Source organism: Anser anser (genome assembly GCF_964211835.1).
Source record: "Anser anser genome assembly, chromosome: 11".
NCBI classification, from domain to species: Eukaryota; Metazoa; Chordata; class Aves; order Anseriformes; family Anatidae; genus Anser; species Anser anser.
The window spans coordinates 741,197-757,584 of record NC_139732.1 but is presented as its reverse complement, the minus strand read 5'-3'; the positions used below and the strand labels follow the sequence as shown (position 1 = coordinate 757,584).

At 43.8% G+C, this 16,388-nt stretch overlaps 2 protein-coding genes across 2 annotated transcripts in view; both read left to right on the top strand.

Annotated features, from left to right (window-relative positions):
- The window catches only part of LOC310905450 (nuclear pore complex protein Nup153-like), a 148,036-nt gene that overhangs the window by 112,290 nt on the left and 19,358 nt on the right, over positions 1–16,388 (top strand). The window lies entirely within an intron of this gene.
- On the top strand, positions 5,330–12,196 carry LOC310905333 (nuclear pore complex protein Nup153-like; the record flags this gene model as incomplete). The annotated part of the gene is made up of 5 exons (XM_083851507.1): positions 5,330–5,399; positions 8,055–8,265; positions 10,391–10,639; positions 11,843–11,982; positions 12,065–12,196. Exons 2-5 carry the CDS (start codon positions 8,070–8,072, stop codon positions 12,194–12,196), a joined length of 717 nt encoding a protein of 238 aa, XP_083707633.1. The 5' UTR covers positions 5,330–5,399; positions 8,055–8,069.

Below are 16,388 nucleotides of genomic sequence, written 5' to 3'. Positions count from 1 at the left end.
AATATTGGCTTTCTTCTAAAAATAAATAGATAAAATGCCATCTATCCTTGTAGTTGTAGGAAGAAGGAATGGGTTGAGACTGCAGCACTTTGAATCTGTGATGCTTTCTGAAATGAGTTATGATTAAACTTAGCCTTTTCTGTCTTTCAGGAATCTTCAGTTATGACTGCAATCGGTGATGACCTAATTACTGACGGTAATAAGGGTTCTATCATTGTCACTTGAGTTTAGCCATCCTTGTGCCTTTTAACAATACAAGCCAACCTCTACTGGATGAAGAACATCTTGAAAATTCAGCTGAGGTCAAACCTCTGTGGGGTTGATCTGCAATCAGCTGGGGTTTTAAAGCTGATACAGCATACACTGACCGCATCAAGTAAAACGGGACACTGTCAATGCTTCGCAGCAGGTTTCTTGTACCTGTGCCTTCATTCCCATTTGAAAATGGTCTAAGACAGAATTTTGTTCTTTGTATTGGTTCCGCTAAACAGATTTTATATTAGAAACTCAGTAATATGCAAAAGCTTTGTTCTCCACCCTGAGGTAAAAGCTTATGTTGCAGATTCCAAAAGGAGGATTCAGCTTGCACTTACAAATACGGTACAAAACATATTTGTGTCCTGGAAGGTTTGCAAAGTTCCTCACGTGGAGGCATTTTGTGTTAGTGTTTAGAAACTATCCTATGTAACGTGTATTGCCGTAGAAGTGAATTAAATGACTCTTGGGAGGGTTTCATGGCTGATTATCCGTAAACGTTATCTTTACTATCTTAAACATTGTCTTTGTCTTTATCTTGAAAGACAGTTCTAGTCCCAGCCTTCTAATATACAAATTCCCAAAAGTTGGAGTTGTGAGGCTCAAAATTTTAGAGGACTAAATACCTCACTAAAATTAGTAGATCTAATAGCTTATTACACTTAGCTTAAAATACATTTTATTAGCCATTTCACGTGAAGTTTTTTTGTGCGCATGCCTCAGATTTGATACTTGGACTTACCAGGCTTTTATTTTCAGATCCACAGCTCTACTTGGATGTTGATGAAATGAACAGACAATTCACGGAGACAAGCGAAGAACTCTACGATTCACTCATGAATTGTCACTGGCAACCTCTGGATACGGTCACTTCTGAAATCCCCTCTGCTATTTAAGTGTCTTCTAGAGCATGACCGTTATGGCCAAAGTGCTAAAACTACATTTCTTCTACATTATTCTAGCTCATAAGTTTTAAAGCACAATGATAGGTTGGGTTTTTTTTGCTATGCTTTTGACAGTTTCTGTAATCTTTTTGTTCATCACTCCCTTCTTGGAGCATCATGAAGTCATGTAAATATTCAAGAAATGTAAAGAGGTAAATGGGGTCTAAAGATAGACTTGCCTGTGTAAATAAAAGATTTGTTTCTGCAAACCTGCCAGCAAGGGATTTTACTTGTACCTGTGTGCAGCACGTTCTCTTCCGGCTTATGGAATTTAACAAGGTAGTAAGGGTATTTCATCTGTCTTTATTTTTATATGGGCATTAGGACACAAGCAAAATCTAGCTTCCCCTTGTTTTCCTGGTTCCTTAGGTAAGCGACAAGCCAAGCCTTTCATGTGCTTGCTTAGACTGGAAGTATGTATGGGAGACACTCACAGGCCTTGCTATGAAAACACCTGTGCCCACTTTTTCCTGCAGGCTGCTGGCTCTAACTGTACTACTGATACATGCTAGGTCAGCTAAAATTGGCTTATAAATAGGGTATGTTAAGCATATGGAAGTGTAGACTTCAACTGCCATAGCTACAAACATCCCGTGGAATGAGGATGATGTCTGCTGGCACTCTCTGCATCAGCATTCAGTTTTCCCTTGCCCTTCTTACTGTTAGACTTCTCAGCTGACGCTTTACAGCGAAGAAATTGCTACAACATAATCCGTGTTCTTAAACCTAAAAAAAAAAAATCTTGGAGAAAACAACTTGCTGGTTTTCCCTCCTTGCTGGCAAGGAGAAAAATAGTCCACCAGGAACAACAAAAAAATCCTAGTAACAGCTCCTTAAGTTATACCCTCTGCTACCCTCTCTGATTGCTCTGGTCTTCCTTCATTCGTGGTAATGAAGTTTTTAAAGCTCTGGTAGAAGGATGACAGCACTCAAGTCAAAGGAGATGAGAGCAATGAGGAAAGCTTTGCTTTAAGCTAGAGCAGTCTTGCGAGTTGCTGCCTTTATGCTGTTCTTATCTTGAAGGGTACAGAGTCTTTTCCAGTCATAGGGACTCCATAACCCTATGAGTATGGAGAAATAGTTGCTAATTAACAGTGTGTATAATAAGTAAGTGAGGCTGGAAACAAAAGAATATTCCTCCAAGAAAAAAAAGGAAGCAGAAATTACTGTACTTAATAGCTGGGGAAGCTGTTAAAGCTAGTTGACACAGTTCTGGTACTGCCGTGTGTGTTTTGGGGGCAACATAAACCATAATTGCTGTGATGGCAGGTAAGAATCCAGTTCTTTTTTATGGCTTAGTGTAGTCAGTGAAAGCAGTGGTCCTAAGCTGCATGCTGTTCTTAAATGTAATGCAAATTCTCTTTTGTGACTCCTCAGTACTTCCAGGTTACTTGTAGCTGATCACCAGCAACTGCTTCTGTTAGCTATTAGCTGTTGGGTTTTTGCTAGGAATACTTTCAGTCCTGAATTGAAATGATGACATCCTGAAACAGAAGAGGCTCTTGGAGTATTGTAGGAAGCACATTCTTCCTGGTTCTAGTGCAGGTGTAGACGTAGGAGGAGACAGAAGGCAAAGAACCTCACATAGGTGGAGGGGGTGAGGTGGCATCACAGTTAGAGCTGTTGCAGTTAACTCTTCCCAAAGCATGAAAGCAACGTGGCTGGGAACAGGGATTTGTTGGGTTGCTTCTTTGTGTGAGCCAGGGAGTCTTTTGAGGGGCAGATTAATAAGAATATGACACAAGGTAGAGGTGGAATAGATGAAGCAAAGAATCTGGGTGGGAAAAGGGTTGCTTGTACGTGTCTATGGAATTGTTTCAGGGGACTGAGCTGGGGCAAATTCAAGATAATAGATGCAGCCTCCTTGAATTTGGATGGCAGTGCTGAAGCTTCAAAACCTTACAAGGTTTGATGCCACTTCAATTGCAGTGCATAGCTGTGGTACTTGAGCTCAGAAGTGCAAACTGCACAGGATTTTTTTATCTATTTTCTTCAATGTGAGCAGCAAAACATCTTCCAGGAATGTGCCTGGGTGCTACGCTGCTTTGACACGGCTTGCTTTGCATCACCAAACACAGTAGTTAGGTTGCATCGAGTACTTTGTGGAAACATTCATTGTGTTGTCACCCAGAAATGGGATGCTACAGATGTGTGTTGGCCCGGCAGTATCAGTGCTGTTTTTTGGCCTTTGAGAGGTTGGTCCATAACATGTGACCTGTGTAACGAGAGGCCCACATAGATTGGTGACTTCATTAAGTCTGATACTGTGGTGGTGTGGGGCACGATTCATGTCCCGTTATCGTTTTTATTCTTTATTTATGTGTTTATTTTCTGGGGCGGCGATCTGTCACGATGCCCATCGTTCCCCTGCCGTGGGGTAGAATTTAGCGTGACGACTGCCTCCCGGACCAACGGGGCCACGAATCCGGCCTAAAACACTGCTTGTGCGTTGGTTGTCGGCGTGGGGGCTGTTGGTTGTCGGTGCGGGGGTATCGGTTGTCGGTGCGGGGCTTTTCTGACGAGCACTGTGGGCTCGGGGCGCCGTCCCACGCCCGGCGCGGTGCTGCGGCACACCAGCGGTCGGCGCCACGGCGCGGGGAGGCTCTGGAGGTGACTCCTAGCCCCGTGCTTACGGTGGCCGGGCCGGGGTTCATTATGGCGGCCGGGTCCTGAGGGCGGGAGCGGGAGGGCGGCGGGACCGGGACGGGACCGGGGCGGGGCGAGGAACGGGAGCGGCAGCGGGAGGGGGGGGCGCGCGTTCCCGTGAGGGGAGGGGGCGCGCGAGGGAGGGAGGGGGAGGGTGTGAGAAACACTCCGTAGCCAATAACTTGGGCTCAGGCGAGGAGCTCGGCGAAGCAGGAATTTATTCGCGATCGCAGTGGCGGGCGTCCCGTCCGTGCGAGGACTACCGCACACCAAATTTCCCTGGTGTATTGCCAAGCACTTCCCCGTGCAAGGGCTTACCATACACCACATTTCCCGAGACTCTTCCTTTCTCTCCCTTATCTCACGCTTCGTCCGTCTCCGGCCGCGCCCCTCGCGGAGCTGCGGAACCGCGGATCAGGACTCCACACTCGCTCCGTACAAAAGTACGTCTCAATCACACGGCACACAGAGTCTCACCCGACCCCCAAGGCAATACTTCCTATTTCTTACCTTGGTCTGTGCACAGAGTTACCGGATCAATTCTCAAAGCCGGAGTGCCTGCCTTCTTCCCTTCCCCACTCCTTCACGGATCCTGCCTCTTTCATCAGTCTCGGGCCCTCTGTCAGCTCTCCGCAGAACCGCCGCCGTCGATGCACAGGACCGCTGAAATCAGCGGGGCATGCCTTCCTGCTGCTGCGGCGGTGGGGCTCCCCAGTAGGCGACTGGCTCCCGGACGAGCCCCCAAATTGTGAGAAACACTCCGTAGCCAATAACTTGGGCTCAGGCGAGGAGCTCAGCGAAGCAGGAATTTATTCGCGATCGCAGTGGCGGGCGTCCCACGAGCAGGAGCGCCCCTGCTGGTTCCAAAACCCAGTTTATATACTTTTTGATGACGGGACCCTCCCCTGTTTCCCCACTGAGGGGGTGATCCAGGCTCACAATCTGTCTGATGCTTCCCAGACAATGCATGGCCTTCAGTTGCCGGCCTGTTAAATTTCGAATTTCTTTCGACTTTTTTACTGGTTGAAGCGGTAATGGTTCTTCACTTACCTGACTTGACTCAACACCGTGATTTTCCCCGAATTGTTCTACGGAGTCTGGTTGTCTGCATTTTACAAGGTCGCCTGCTAAGCGTTCTTATCGCTGCAAGCACACCTCGATACCCCATTCCTTACCTTTAAACAACGTAACTCTGCAAAAACAACATTTTTATTCCCACGAGGGGCAGGGCAGGCCCCGCGGCGCGTGGCGGCGGGGGGCGGGGGGGCCCCGTGACGGCACCGAACGCGGGGGGGGGGCGGTATGGCCTCGGGCGGCGCGACCGGTAGCGGCGCGACCGGCAGCGGCATGGCCGGCGGTGGCAGGGCCGGTGGCGGCGGGGCGCCGGGCGGCAGCCCAGGAGCCCGATCAGGAGGAGGAGGAGCAGGAGGAGGAGGAGGAGGAGGAGGAGGAGGAGGAGGAGGAGGAGGAGGAGGAGGAGCGGCCGGCGGCAAGGTGAAGAGGCGGCGCCACCGTTTGGGCGCCGCGAAGCCCCCCTGTGCCAGGAGCAAGCGGGTGAGGAGCGGCCCCCCCACAGCGGGCCCTTCCCCCTCAGCCCACCAGTTACCCCCTTACTTACCCCCTTACCTTACCCGCCCCTTTATCCCCTTAGTTACCCCCTACCCACCTCCTTACCCCCTTAGTTACCCCCTCGACCGCTTAGTTACCCCCTTAGTTACCCCCTCAACGGCTTAGTTACCCCCTTAGTTACCCCCTCAACCGTTTAGTTGCCCCCTTAGTTACCCCCTCAGCCCCTTACTAACCCCCTCAGTTACCCCCTCAGCCCCTTACTTACCCCCTTACCTTACCCGCCCCTTTATCCCCTTAGTTACCCCCTACCCACCTCCTTACCCCCTTAGTTACCCCCTCAACGGCTTAGTTACCCCCTTAGTTACCCCCTCAGCCCCTTCCTAACCCCCTCAGTTACCCCCTCAGCCCCTTCCTAACCCCCTCAGTTACCCCCTCAGCCCCTTACTTACCCCCTTACCCCTCTACCCAGCCCATTACCCCCCTCCTCCCCCTCCCCTTCACCCCCAGCCCGCTGCCCTCAGGACCCCCAGTGCCACCCCCAGGGCTTTCCCCGCTCCCTGCACCCCTCCTCAGCCCATCATCAATTCTCTGAACGTTACCTGCCAGGCTTTGCTTCTCGTTTGTGCTGTAGGGTACAGCAGGTTGACGGTGAAAGCGGTCCGTCAATTCGGGGTGTGAAAATCCCCGTGCTGGAGGGGGGACGCGCCGAGATCCCTCCCAGCAGCTCTTTGCTAAGAAATGTCAGGACGCCCAGAGAGATGCTCTGGAGATGCCCTCTGCACATGTTTGTTCAGCCAAAACCTCTCCGCTATTAAATGAGCAACGTAGCTGAGGGGATTGATTATCATATGCAAAACCAAGGGAGCGCTACGCATGGATAGCTGCTCAATTAGGTTTTTATCACTTGCAGAAATGCCAAGTCCCTTATACCACATATTGACAATCAATCTTGTCCATCTAAAGCTGGCCTGGAAGGGCAATGCAAACATTCCCCACGCTTACAGAGCAACCGTTGAAACCTCTGGCTTGAACAGTGCATTAATGTTGAAAGTGCCATAGCTTGCGTGTGCCGACACTGTGTAGCTAACTGATAAACCTTACACGTGGATTGAAAATAATCAGTGGAGATGGTTTTCTAACTTTTCCATTGTCTGTTATCTCTGCGTGTTTTCCAGTAGGTTTATTTAAAGAGTGTGCCAGAGCAAACACGTGCGTGGGGATATCTGGGGGATTCTGCACAGAGAATGGCTGCTGCACATCCAGCGCAGATCAAATTAACAGTAACTTATCGGGGAAGAATTTTAATGATTTGATAAATAGACAAACTGATAGGTGTTACATGTGTGCATTTATTACAGCAGTTAGCTTTGTAACCAGACGAATCGTGCAAATGTTCATAACGTAAAAGGACGAGCTTTGAGCAGATAGCTTGCTTAGAGCATTTGTCAATTAATTTCAGTTTATTTTCAATATCATGTCCACTCTGCAGAAGGTTCTGTGGCTTAATGTTAATTGTCTCTCAGTGATGCAGCTGGGGAGGCACGAAAGCGACCGATGCGATTTTGTGAGGTTATACCTCTGGTTCTGATCCCTACCCCGCTGTTTTTCTCATCCTTCCCCCTACAACTTTAGTCGATAAGTCGATTCTTAGAAATACTTAAATAGATGTGTTTTGTGTGCTTGTGATCCTAATTACAGCCCACCAAACCCTCTGTCTCTTACCATTAAGCTCTGAAGGTGCCTGGGCACTGTAGGCAGTATAGTTAGCAGCTTCAAAGTTCCTGGGAACTAGTCCTGGATCTAATTTACCTTTTTTTTTTCCCCCTGCCTGCAGGAGGGATGATTAGCAGGATGCCTAGCTCATGATTGTCAGCTTTCTGGATATTAATTTTTATTATTAATTTTTATTATTAATTATATTCATTTATATTAATTTATCTTTTATTTAACCGTAGTTCCTGGGGCTTTCGGTCAGGTGGGAATTCTCCGATCGTACCCGATGTATGCCGCAGAGTCAGTCTTCTACAAAATACAGCAACAGCTTTAGAAGGCTCTTGCAAGAGGAGGTGCTGGTGCTATAGCTATAGCTGTGTTTCTTGCAGGACATCTTCTGGGTTAGCCTGACTGTTGAGAGCAGAACTGGTTTTTGTGCGTATAGTCACTGCAATTCAGCATTACTAAAATTGAAAATATTTAGATTCACTGATTTTAATGGGTAGTATGGTCCTGACTGTCGCAGTAGATAATTGCTGAACTTCTGGTTTAGTTGGTTTTCACGGGAGGGTGCGAAGAGGAAGAGTCCTGGAACAAGTCTGTAGGTCAGGAGCTGTTCAGGCGTAGAGTTTCCTGATAGCCTTGCAGATTGACGACCTGCTGGTGAATTTTGGCAGAGGTTTCAAAACTTTGAACCTTGCCAAGGTCACTTGGAAGTGCAGACAGTGATAGGTAGTTGTAAATCAATCTTAGGTGAATTTAGGTTTACCAGAAGTGTAGCGATCCTATGCCAGGGATCAACCTCGTCGTTGTCTTCTGAATATTTGCTGTATAATATCTGTCTTCAAGGTCCGTGGAAGGTGGTATCCCAGCATATGCTGTTGACTGCGTTTCTGTAATTAAACAAGTGTTTTTTCTTTCAAGCAGGGATTAATTAGCAGAATGACAGAAACTGTGAAAAATATTGTACCGGCCTGGCTGCAGAAGTATTTCAATAAGCGTGAGGAGGAGTGTGTAGACAGAAATGAATCTGCAAACCAGGAGGAGACTCCAGTAAACTATCACCACGATTATTCAGATGAAGATACCATAATCGATGAGAGATTCACGCCTGAACCAGCAGGAATTAGTAGACGAGGTATGTGAAAAATCATTTGGAATTCTGGCCATCTGTATTTATTCACAGATTTCTAGTTTTGAATCTGAATTTCAAAAGGAAATTGGAATGAGGGTTTTGACAGAATGAAAAAAAAACAAAAAAAGTCAAAACAACTGTTTGTGAAACCGTCTTAGCTTTAAACTGTATACACAGTTACGAAGCATACATCTTATGCTCTTGGAAGGCATCAGTTAACTTTAGGTACTCTATTAGCCAGGTGCTAAATGCTGAAAATAAGTCATTTGCAAGTGTGCTGGGTTGCATTTTCCATCTTTTAAAAGATATGGAATGAAAATCTGTCTAATTGCCTAAGGCAATTAAAAAAATTAATTTGTTTTGCAGTCTTCGAAACAAAAGACTAGATGCTAGAATGGCAGAGGAAAATTCCGTCTCGTGTCCCGACTTTGTTTGTTTTGTTTTGTTTTGTTTTTGTTTTGGGCTTTGATCAATTTAGTAAAGTTCCTTGTTAACTTGATGGTGAACTGGGGAACTTGTGCACGGATGTGGTTTATGAGATTATTATCCTTAAAATATTCAATAACTTTAAGGTCTACGCGGGGGGAGGGGGTGTCTTTGAAAAGGTATTTGGACCGTTGGCAACGAGGTTTGCAACTCCTTTACCTCATGAAAGATTAATTTGTCTTATATCCAGTGCCTCTCACTGTTCCTGTAGTCCTGTTGTATAAATTTGCATCTATTCTTATTTGAGTTTCTCTTAAATTAGCTGTTTTGGGGAAGTCAGCTTTTAATAAGTGAAGAAGTTTTGTCTGAGCGTGCGTAGGTAACCATAGATAATGTGGAAAGTCAGTTGCTTCTGTTGTTGGCAGAATCAAAAAATAAGGAGGAAATATCTTTGCCTCCAATCTCATCTAATTGTAAACAAGGAGATTGATGGCTTTCTGTGTAGCTGTAGCTTGGGAATGAGTTTGGAGAAAAGAATAGAGAAGGTCTTCGTGACTGAGGAACACATGTTGGCTTTCCTATGTAACTGCGTGAAAGGAGCTTTCAGTAAGAACAGCTGCACTGCAAGCTTGCTAACTCCAGGAGATCAGGAGCAGGTGGACACCCTGGAACCTTTTGCAGCTTATGTTGCTGTCCGTGGGTGTTGCTTACTATGCTTAAGAATAAGATTTTTTTTTTTTAATTATTACTACATTTTGAAATCAATGTGTTTCTTCAGTTCTGAGGTATCAGTGTGCTGGAGCCTATATTGGGTGGCCTTCCGCCTGAAGAACTTTCTGTATCTCAAACGGTGCTGTCCTAAAAATCTGCTCATGGTTTGGAGAGCTAATTAGTGGTACTGCAGTGGTTATGAAGATTGAACTAACTAGTTTAAGCTTCAGTTCAAGTATCAAGAGGATAGTGGCTCAAAGTCATTTGAATTGCCCAGATTCCTGGGAGAGACAGTAGGCTTTCATCAGGCAAAATACCCATGAATAGTTCCATTCATTTAGCAAGATAGACTTCAAGGCCACCTATTCCAGGCCACTGGCATTGTTTGCAGACCCTTTGCTTCAAGAGGGAAAAATGCTCATCTGGTTACTTGGGTCAACATCCTTGTCCCTTGGGTCAAATTCCCAATAGTTAATGGGTAGGAGATGATGTTTTGCCTCTAACGTGAGCTGATATGGAAGAACTTGGGAAAAAAGTACTGCAAACGTTCATTTTCATGTTGTGTATTCAGATTAATGTAACCTTTGTTCCAATATTATGGAAGCTGCAGTGTTATCTGTAATTTACCGTGTAATCTCAAATTTTGTAAAGCTTATTGCAAGCTGTACATGGGAGAAGGAGTATATATGTTTGATTTAGTGAACGGCCAAGTCAGCGTTAGAGCATTTGAGCACGGGGTCAGAATGTGGTGTTGTAAAACCTCATAGTTAACTACTTCTGGATGCAACATTAATACTGTGTATCGCAAGCAGTGTTGTTGTTGTAGCCAGACAGTTAGATGCAACCGTATCTGGGTGAGGAAGAAGTTAAATTTGGCTTCTCTCTTTTTGCGCTTAGAACTTGGCAATAGCATGGCTGTCGATAGGAAACAGGTTTTGGCTTCTGTGAGCTTGTCTATAGCAAAGCTAATTATCTCCCTGTTCTTGTCTAGAACCATCCACAAGTAGATCAGCACTGAACTTCCCAGTTGTGTTAACAAGGCCCTCTCTTCATCGGAGCCATCTGAATTATACCATGCTGGATTCTCCTGTCCCACCTTGTCAGCCCTCGACATCTTCTATATTTGGCATTGGCAGTCCTAGGCTGTCCTTGATAAAAGAAATAGAAGATTCTACCTCTCAACAAGACGATGATAACATCTCAACAACCAGTGATTCCTCCTCTAGAGCATCTGATGAAGGTGATTTTTGTGTTCTCTGTTTAATTGACTTTTTTTTTAATGTGAAGTACCTTGCGTTCTTTAATATTCCACATCACCTTAGTAAATAAAATAGGTGAATGTCAACTTTGGATGCGAGAATTAAATTGAATTTTTAGTGTTTTAGAAGTATATAATCCTATCACCTTTTTAATAGAAGCGTGCTTTGGAATACGTTTATGATACCCTGATGTTAGAAAGAGTCAATGCTGAAATATACACATTCAGCTAGGTTATATGTAAATTTTGAACTGGGACGGTAGGAAATCAGGCTGACTTGCCGTAACTTGACAACTAGGCTGATTGTCTAGAAGGAAGAGTGACTCAGAATATCTAACAGACAGCTGGTTAAATGTGAATAAGTGCAGGTGACAAATAGGAACACGAGATGTTTTCCTGTGTTTCAGCAAGAGAAGATAAAGAAACTACTCTGACATAAGCTATAGGCTGTTTTTTGACCTTTCTTGGTAGAAGGCTTCAGCTGTCAATACTTTCATGTCTTTTGCCAAATTCATTGAGGAAAGCACACCATTTTAAAATAAAAAATAAGCATCGTGTCGATGTAGGTTGGTACGTAGGTCTTCTCGCTGAAAGGGCGAACAGCAGGTTTGCAGCTTTTTCTAGTCCCCCATATAGACAGGGACTGACGTGTGCTCAGCAGGTTTTCCAGAGAACTTTTGTACAGCTGAGAGTAGAGTTGCTGGGCTTTAGCAATATAACCTGAGTGCACTAGAACTTTCTGGTGTGTCTTCGTAAAACATACATGGGCAGAAGATCGTTAACTCTTAGAGCAGCCTTTGGGGAATCTTCCAGGTTTAAAACCTGTGCGATTATGATCTGTGCTGGCCTCCAGCCTTTTACCAACACAGAAAAAAGCTTTGTCCGTACAAATGCACTGATGTTTATGCGGTCCTCTTTTATCTTAGCCTGAAGGAAAAAAATACCTGCATTGGAAGCACAGTATTAACTTGGTAAGATTGGTGAAAACTACTTGCAGCTCTGTGAACAGTTTTCAAGTTTGTAGGTGATACTTGGTTTTCAGTCTGTACGTGAAGTTGATCTATTTAAAGAAGCTGAAGTCATGCTTATTTTTCTGTATTGAAGAACTTGAATTAGTGTGATCTTTATTGTTAAAGTTCTGTACGTACGAGAGGCATTTACATCTAGCATACGTCATTTTGGCAGATGTTGCAGTTTTAAAAAATACTTCATCGTCACTGCTCTGGCCCACAGAAGCTGAAAGAACTCATTCCCTCTCGCAGCATTCTGCAGCTAGCTCTAAGAAACCTGCATTCAGTTTATTTGTTTTTGGAGGACTGTGTCCTGTAAGTACTGCACAGTATTTCTTTTAATCAGTTTGAATGTGTACCTGTTTTTCTATCCACTTCTCATACTGTGTTTCCGTAGGTACGTGGAAGCACGTCTGTTTTTAAGCAAAACCAGCTTGGGTTTTCTCCATTTTACCCCGGAAAGACGGCCTATGCCGGTGGTGCAGCTGTAAGATCAAGGCAGCCAAAGACGGAACCTTATCAGGTATGAGAAAAGTAGTGTAGTGGGAAATAGTGATGGAAATAAAAAAAGCAGCACTGCCAAAGGAGCTTTGAGCAGGGAGCTGAATATGTGGTAACAGTTGCTCTTCTGCCCTCTTGGTCTACAAAAATAGACGAGATTGATTTCTGTTTAAATTCTTTAATGACAGTTTTTACCACAGGTAATACTTGTCAGAAAGAACAAGAATGACAGTTTGGGCTAGTTGTTGGTAGTTGGGGTTTCCTCTGTTGTTAGGTCTTTCAAAAAATTCCATTCAAGTGCCATTGTCTGCCTCTGACTACATTACGTTAAAATAACTTGATGCAAAAAAACCAATGACAGCATAACTTTGAAAACTTGTGTTTATGGTAGCAAAAGCTACAGTAGTCAAACCTGGCTAATATTTATCTGTGGATCTTCTTTTCCAAGCATGCCTACATTCATGCTATGGATATGTTGTATAAACCTGCAGTCTTTGAAAATATCTAAAATCAACTTTGCTGATCCTTTGTTCTTCTGTTACACAGAGGCATGCAGGACTAAATGCAGTCCCAAGATAAGCAGTAACATGCTTTCTGTTTTGAACGATTCATATAGTTCTTGGAGAGAGTTATTTGCCCCCAAGAGTTCTTGGAAATAGCAAATAAAAACTGCTGACAACTCTGATTAGCTAGAGCTGAATCGAAAAGGAAAGTCAAATCAGGTTTGGTAGGAATGTATTTAAATGAAAGTGACTTTTATCGATAAATCAAAAGGAATTTTAAGAAAATGAAAACGCGGGTTTGCTGGCTCTGTTCTGACAGTCCATTTGTGCAACGGAAAAAGGGCAGTACAAGTACCTCACTTACGGGAAACCTTGAAACCTTGTGGTGCAAAGCTGGGAACCCTCTTTGGTCGGCTATTTTTGTTTTTTACAATATTACTGCATTATGGTAAAAAGAGGAACCAAAATACTAGGCTTTTAAAGGAGAGAGTAGCTTGCTTCTTGCTGCTTGCTGTGAATGACAGCAAGGTACTAGAGAGTCCAGCGAAGGGCCACCAAGAAGATCAAGGGACTGGGAGCACCTCTCCTCTGAGGAGAGGCAGGGACTGCTGGGCCTGTTTAGTATGGAGGAGATGAGGTTCAGGGGGGATCTTATTGGTGTATATAAATACCTGAATGGATGGTGCAAAGAGCATAGAGAGCCATTGTGTTTTCAGCGGTGCCCAGTGCCAGGTCAAGAGGCAACAGGCACAAACTGAAACGTGAGGCTCTGTCTGAGCATCAGGAAATGCTTTTGCACTGTGCGGCTGATGGAGCCCTGGCACGGGTTGCCCGGAGAGGCTGTGGAGTCTCCCTCTTTGGAGGTCTTCAAGAGCTGACTTGACATGGTCCTGGGCAACCTGCTCGGGGTGGCCCTGCTTGAGCGGGGGGGTAGACCAGGCGATCTCTAGAGGTCACTTCCAACCTTAACCATTCTGTGGTTCTGTGAGTCTCACTTGTGTTTTTACATGCTGCGTGGTCTGCTTCCTGTCTTCACATCGTGTGATAAGCACAGTGTGGTTATATGAGGGGTTTAACCTGGGAAGAAAAAAAGTCACACCAAAGGAAGTTTTTGACTGATATTTGAAGTTGGGTGGTGCAAATAAACAGTTTACTTTTTCAGTGTAATGTTTAGATCTGTTACAGTTTAAATCAGATCTTTATCTTTTAAGACAAAGATTTGCAGCCAACTTTAATCTTGGGGGAAGGGAGGAAGCAAGAGAGAAGTAAAACTAGTTCCTGGTTATGATTGTATACACTGATTTTAAGATGGTACACTTAGACCATCGTGAAACTCTGAGGTCTGTGTTGTTACTGAAAATGCTTTCTGTACCACAAGCCTTTTCTTGAGTTCTGTTTCCCTGATTACTGCTTCGGAGGCCTTAGCAGTCCTGGCATCATCCGTCTTGACCTTTTACAAGTACGGAGTTCTTTTATTGCTCGTGCAACAAGCACGTGCAAGATGCACTGAGGCCCAAGGTAAACTTCATTAAACTCCGAATGTATTCTCTTCTTTATGGCTTGAACTCCCAGTGACTGCATGTTTCTCTGTCATCAGAATATATTGATTGTATCATCAGTGTAGCCTTGGGACGTAAAATACATGCCTCTTTAGCTCAGAATTGACCATTGTAACACTTAAAATGCTAATTTTTCAGGCACAAAAGAGAGCGAAAGCTAGACAAGAAACTGTGTGGTCCCACGCTACCTTGAGTACCTCAGCGTGGTGCATCTTGGAGGCAGTGGAGAAGCTGTCAACTGCTTTGTTGGTAAATAGCACTTCTTTTAATCTGTTTTTGCTTCATGTGTTTATAAAACTTAGTAAATGTGCCATCAAAGGATAAAGATAAAACTATTCTTCCTTACGCTGTGGCCGGTTTAATTTATTGCGCTGTTTTTTCAACAGGATGCTAAAAGAATGACATCTCTTTTGCCGCTGTGTTGTGTAAGTTGACCATGAACCCCCACATTTTTGTTGCAGGGAACCCTCTCTCTCAGGAAAAAAAAATTGCCCTCTAATAGTTATGCTTTGTTTTTTCCCTTAGCCTCCGGACATAGATAAACCGGATATTACTGACTTCCAGTCCAAACGAAGAAAGGTAAGAACCAATAATGTCTTAAGCTGAGGTAGATAACTTTTTCAATGCTTTATCACTATTAGAAAAATTTTCTCAAACCTCAGTGACGACATAGACATCAAATCAAGTTAATATTGGCATGTATCCACAATAGATGATGGGCTGTGAAGATTACTCAGGTTAAGAATTATGTTATCTTTGTAAGTTGAGAGCAACAACTCTAGAACACACCAAGTCGTTTTATCTTGTCCCCCAACTTGGGGTGAAGCTGCATATTAAAATTCCTGTTGAGGCAAGTTTGCTCTTGAAGAAATGATCACAAATAGAAAAATACTGATTGAGTGGTCATATAGACTTTGTACAGACTTCCGTGTTCATTCGGGCACAGAAAACTAGTTTTTGTGCTTTTTATCACCATTCAAAGTAAAGAGGAGGAAAATTGTTAATTTCCGACGCTATAAATCTTACGCTCCTAAATTCCTATTTGGAGGTAGCACAGAACTGGTGATAATGCTGTGGTAAAGCATGATTTCCTTTCATTTTGTTTAAAAAATGAAAACTAGTCATCTTTTTTTGATGACTTTAGTTAGGGGTATCATTAAATTGCAAAACTGTACCAGGCACAATAGCTCTTGGTGTATTAAATGCCTAACTGGGGGAATTAATATTTTTCATTTTTACCTTTAAAACCAGCGATGAACCATCGTTGGAGTCTGATAAATTTTCCATAAAATTAAATGGGCATCTCTTTCTGCGAAAACATCTGTGTTTCCAGTATCAGTCTGAGTGTACAAATGACCACTTGTTAAGTGTATGGGCTTCTTAGGCTGGAAATCAAAGTGGACAGTAATACTGGTTGCTTATTGCTTTTAACTCTTTCAATCTCTGTATTGTTTAGCCAGCACAATCTCCATTTGGTAAAGTTCTAAAATGAATGTAGCAGCAACTGCTTAGTTTTTAGGGGGGTAGAGGTTTTTTTTTTTCTTTTTCTTTTCTGACGCTATAAATCTTAACGCTCCTAAATTCCTATTTGGAGGTAGCACAGAACTGGTGATAATGCTGTGGTAAAGCATGATTTCCTTTCATTTTCTTTAAAAAATGAAAACTAGTCATCTTTTTTTGACGACTTTAGTTAGGGGTATCCTTGGGCTTATTAAATTGCAAAACCCTTAAATGACCACTTGAAGATCAGGTGACTGAAGGAAATAACAAGATGTGCAAACTTTTCATCTTCTGTTCTAATGAGAAAAGGGACAGTGTCTCAAGAAGTTTCTGTGCCAATTCCTTGATTGGATGGATGTATAATTAAGTTTACAATCACTTCAGAGTTTACAAACATCTCAGATTTCCTGGACCATCTTTTCACCATCTGCCAAATTACAAGGGCATGGAGAAGTGAAGTATATCATAAATATTATCCAAATAACTAAAACCAAATCTGGTGTGAATTCTCAGTTATATTATAGCAATACACCTGTGATAAGGCATTAAGAAAGATCTGCCAGATTTGCAACAGAGAGCCTGAAATTGTCAGCCACTAAATGAATGTTGCACGCAGCTGTCAGTGGGTGAAAGGAGATAGATTGTCTATTCATAATAC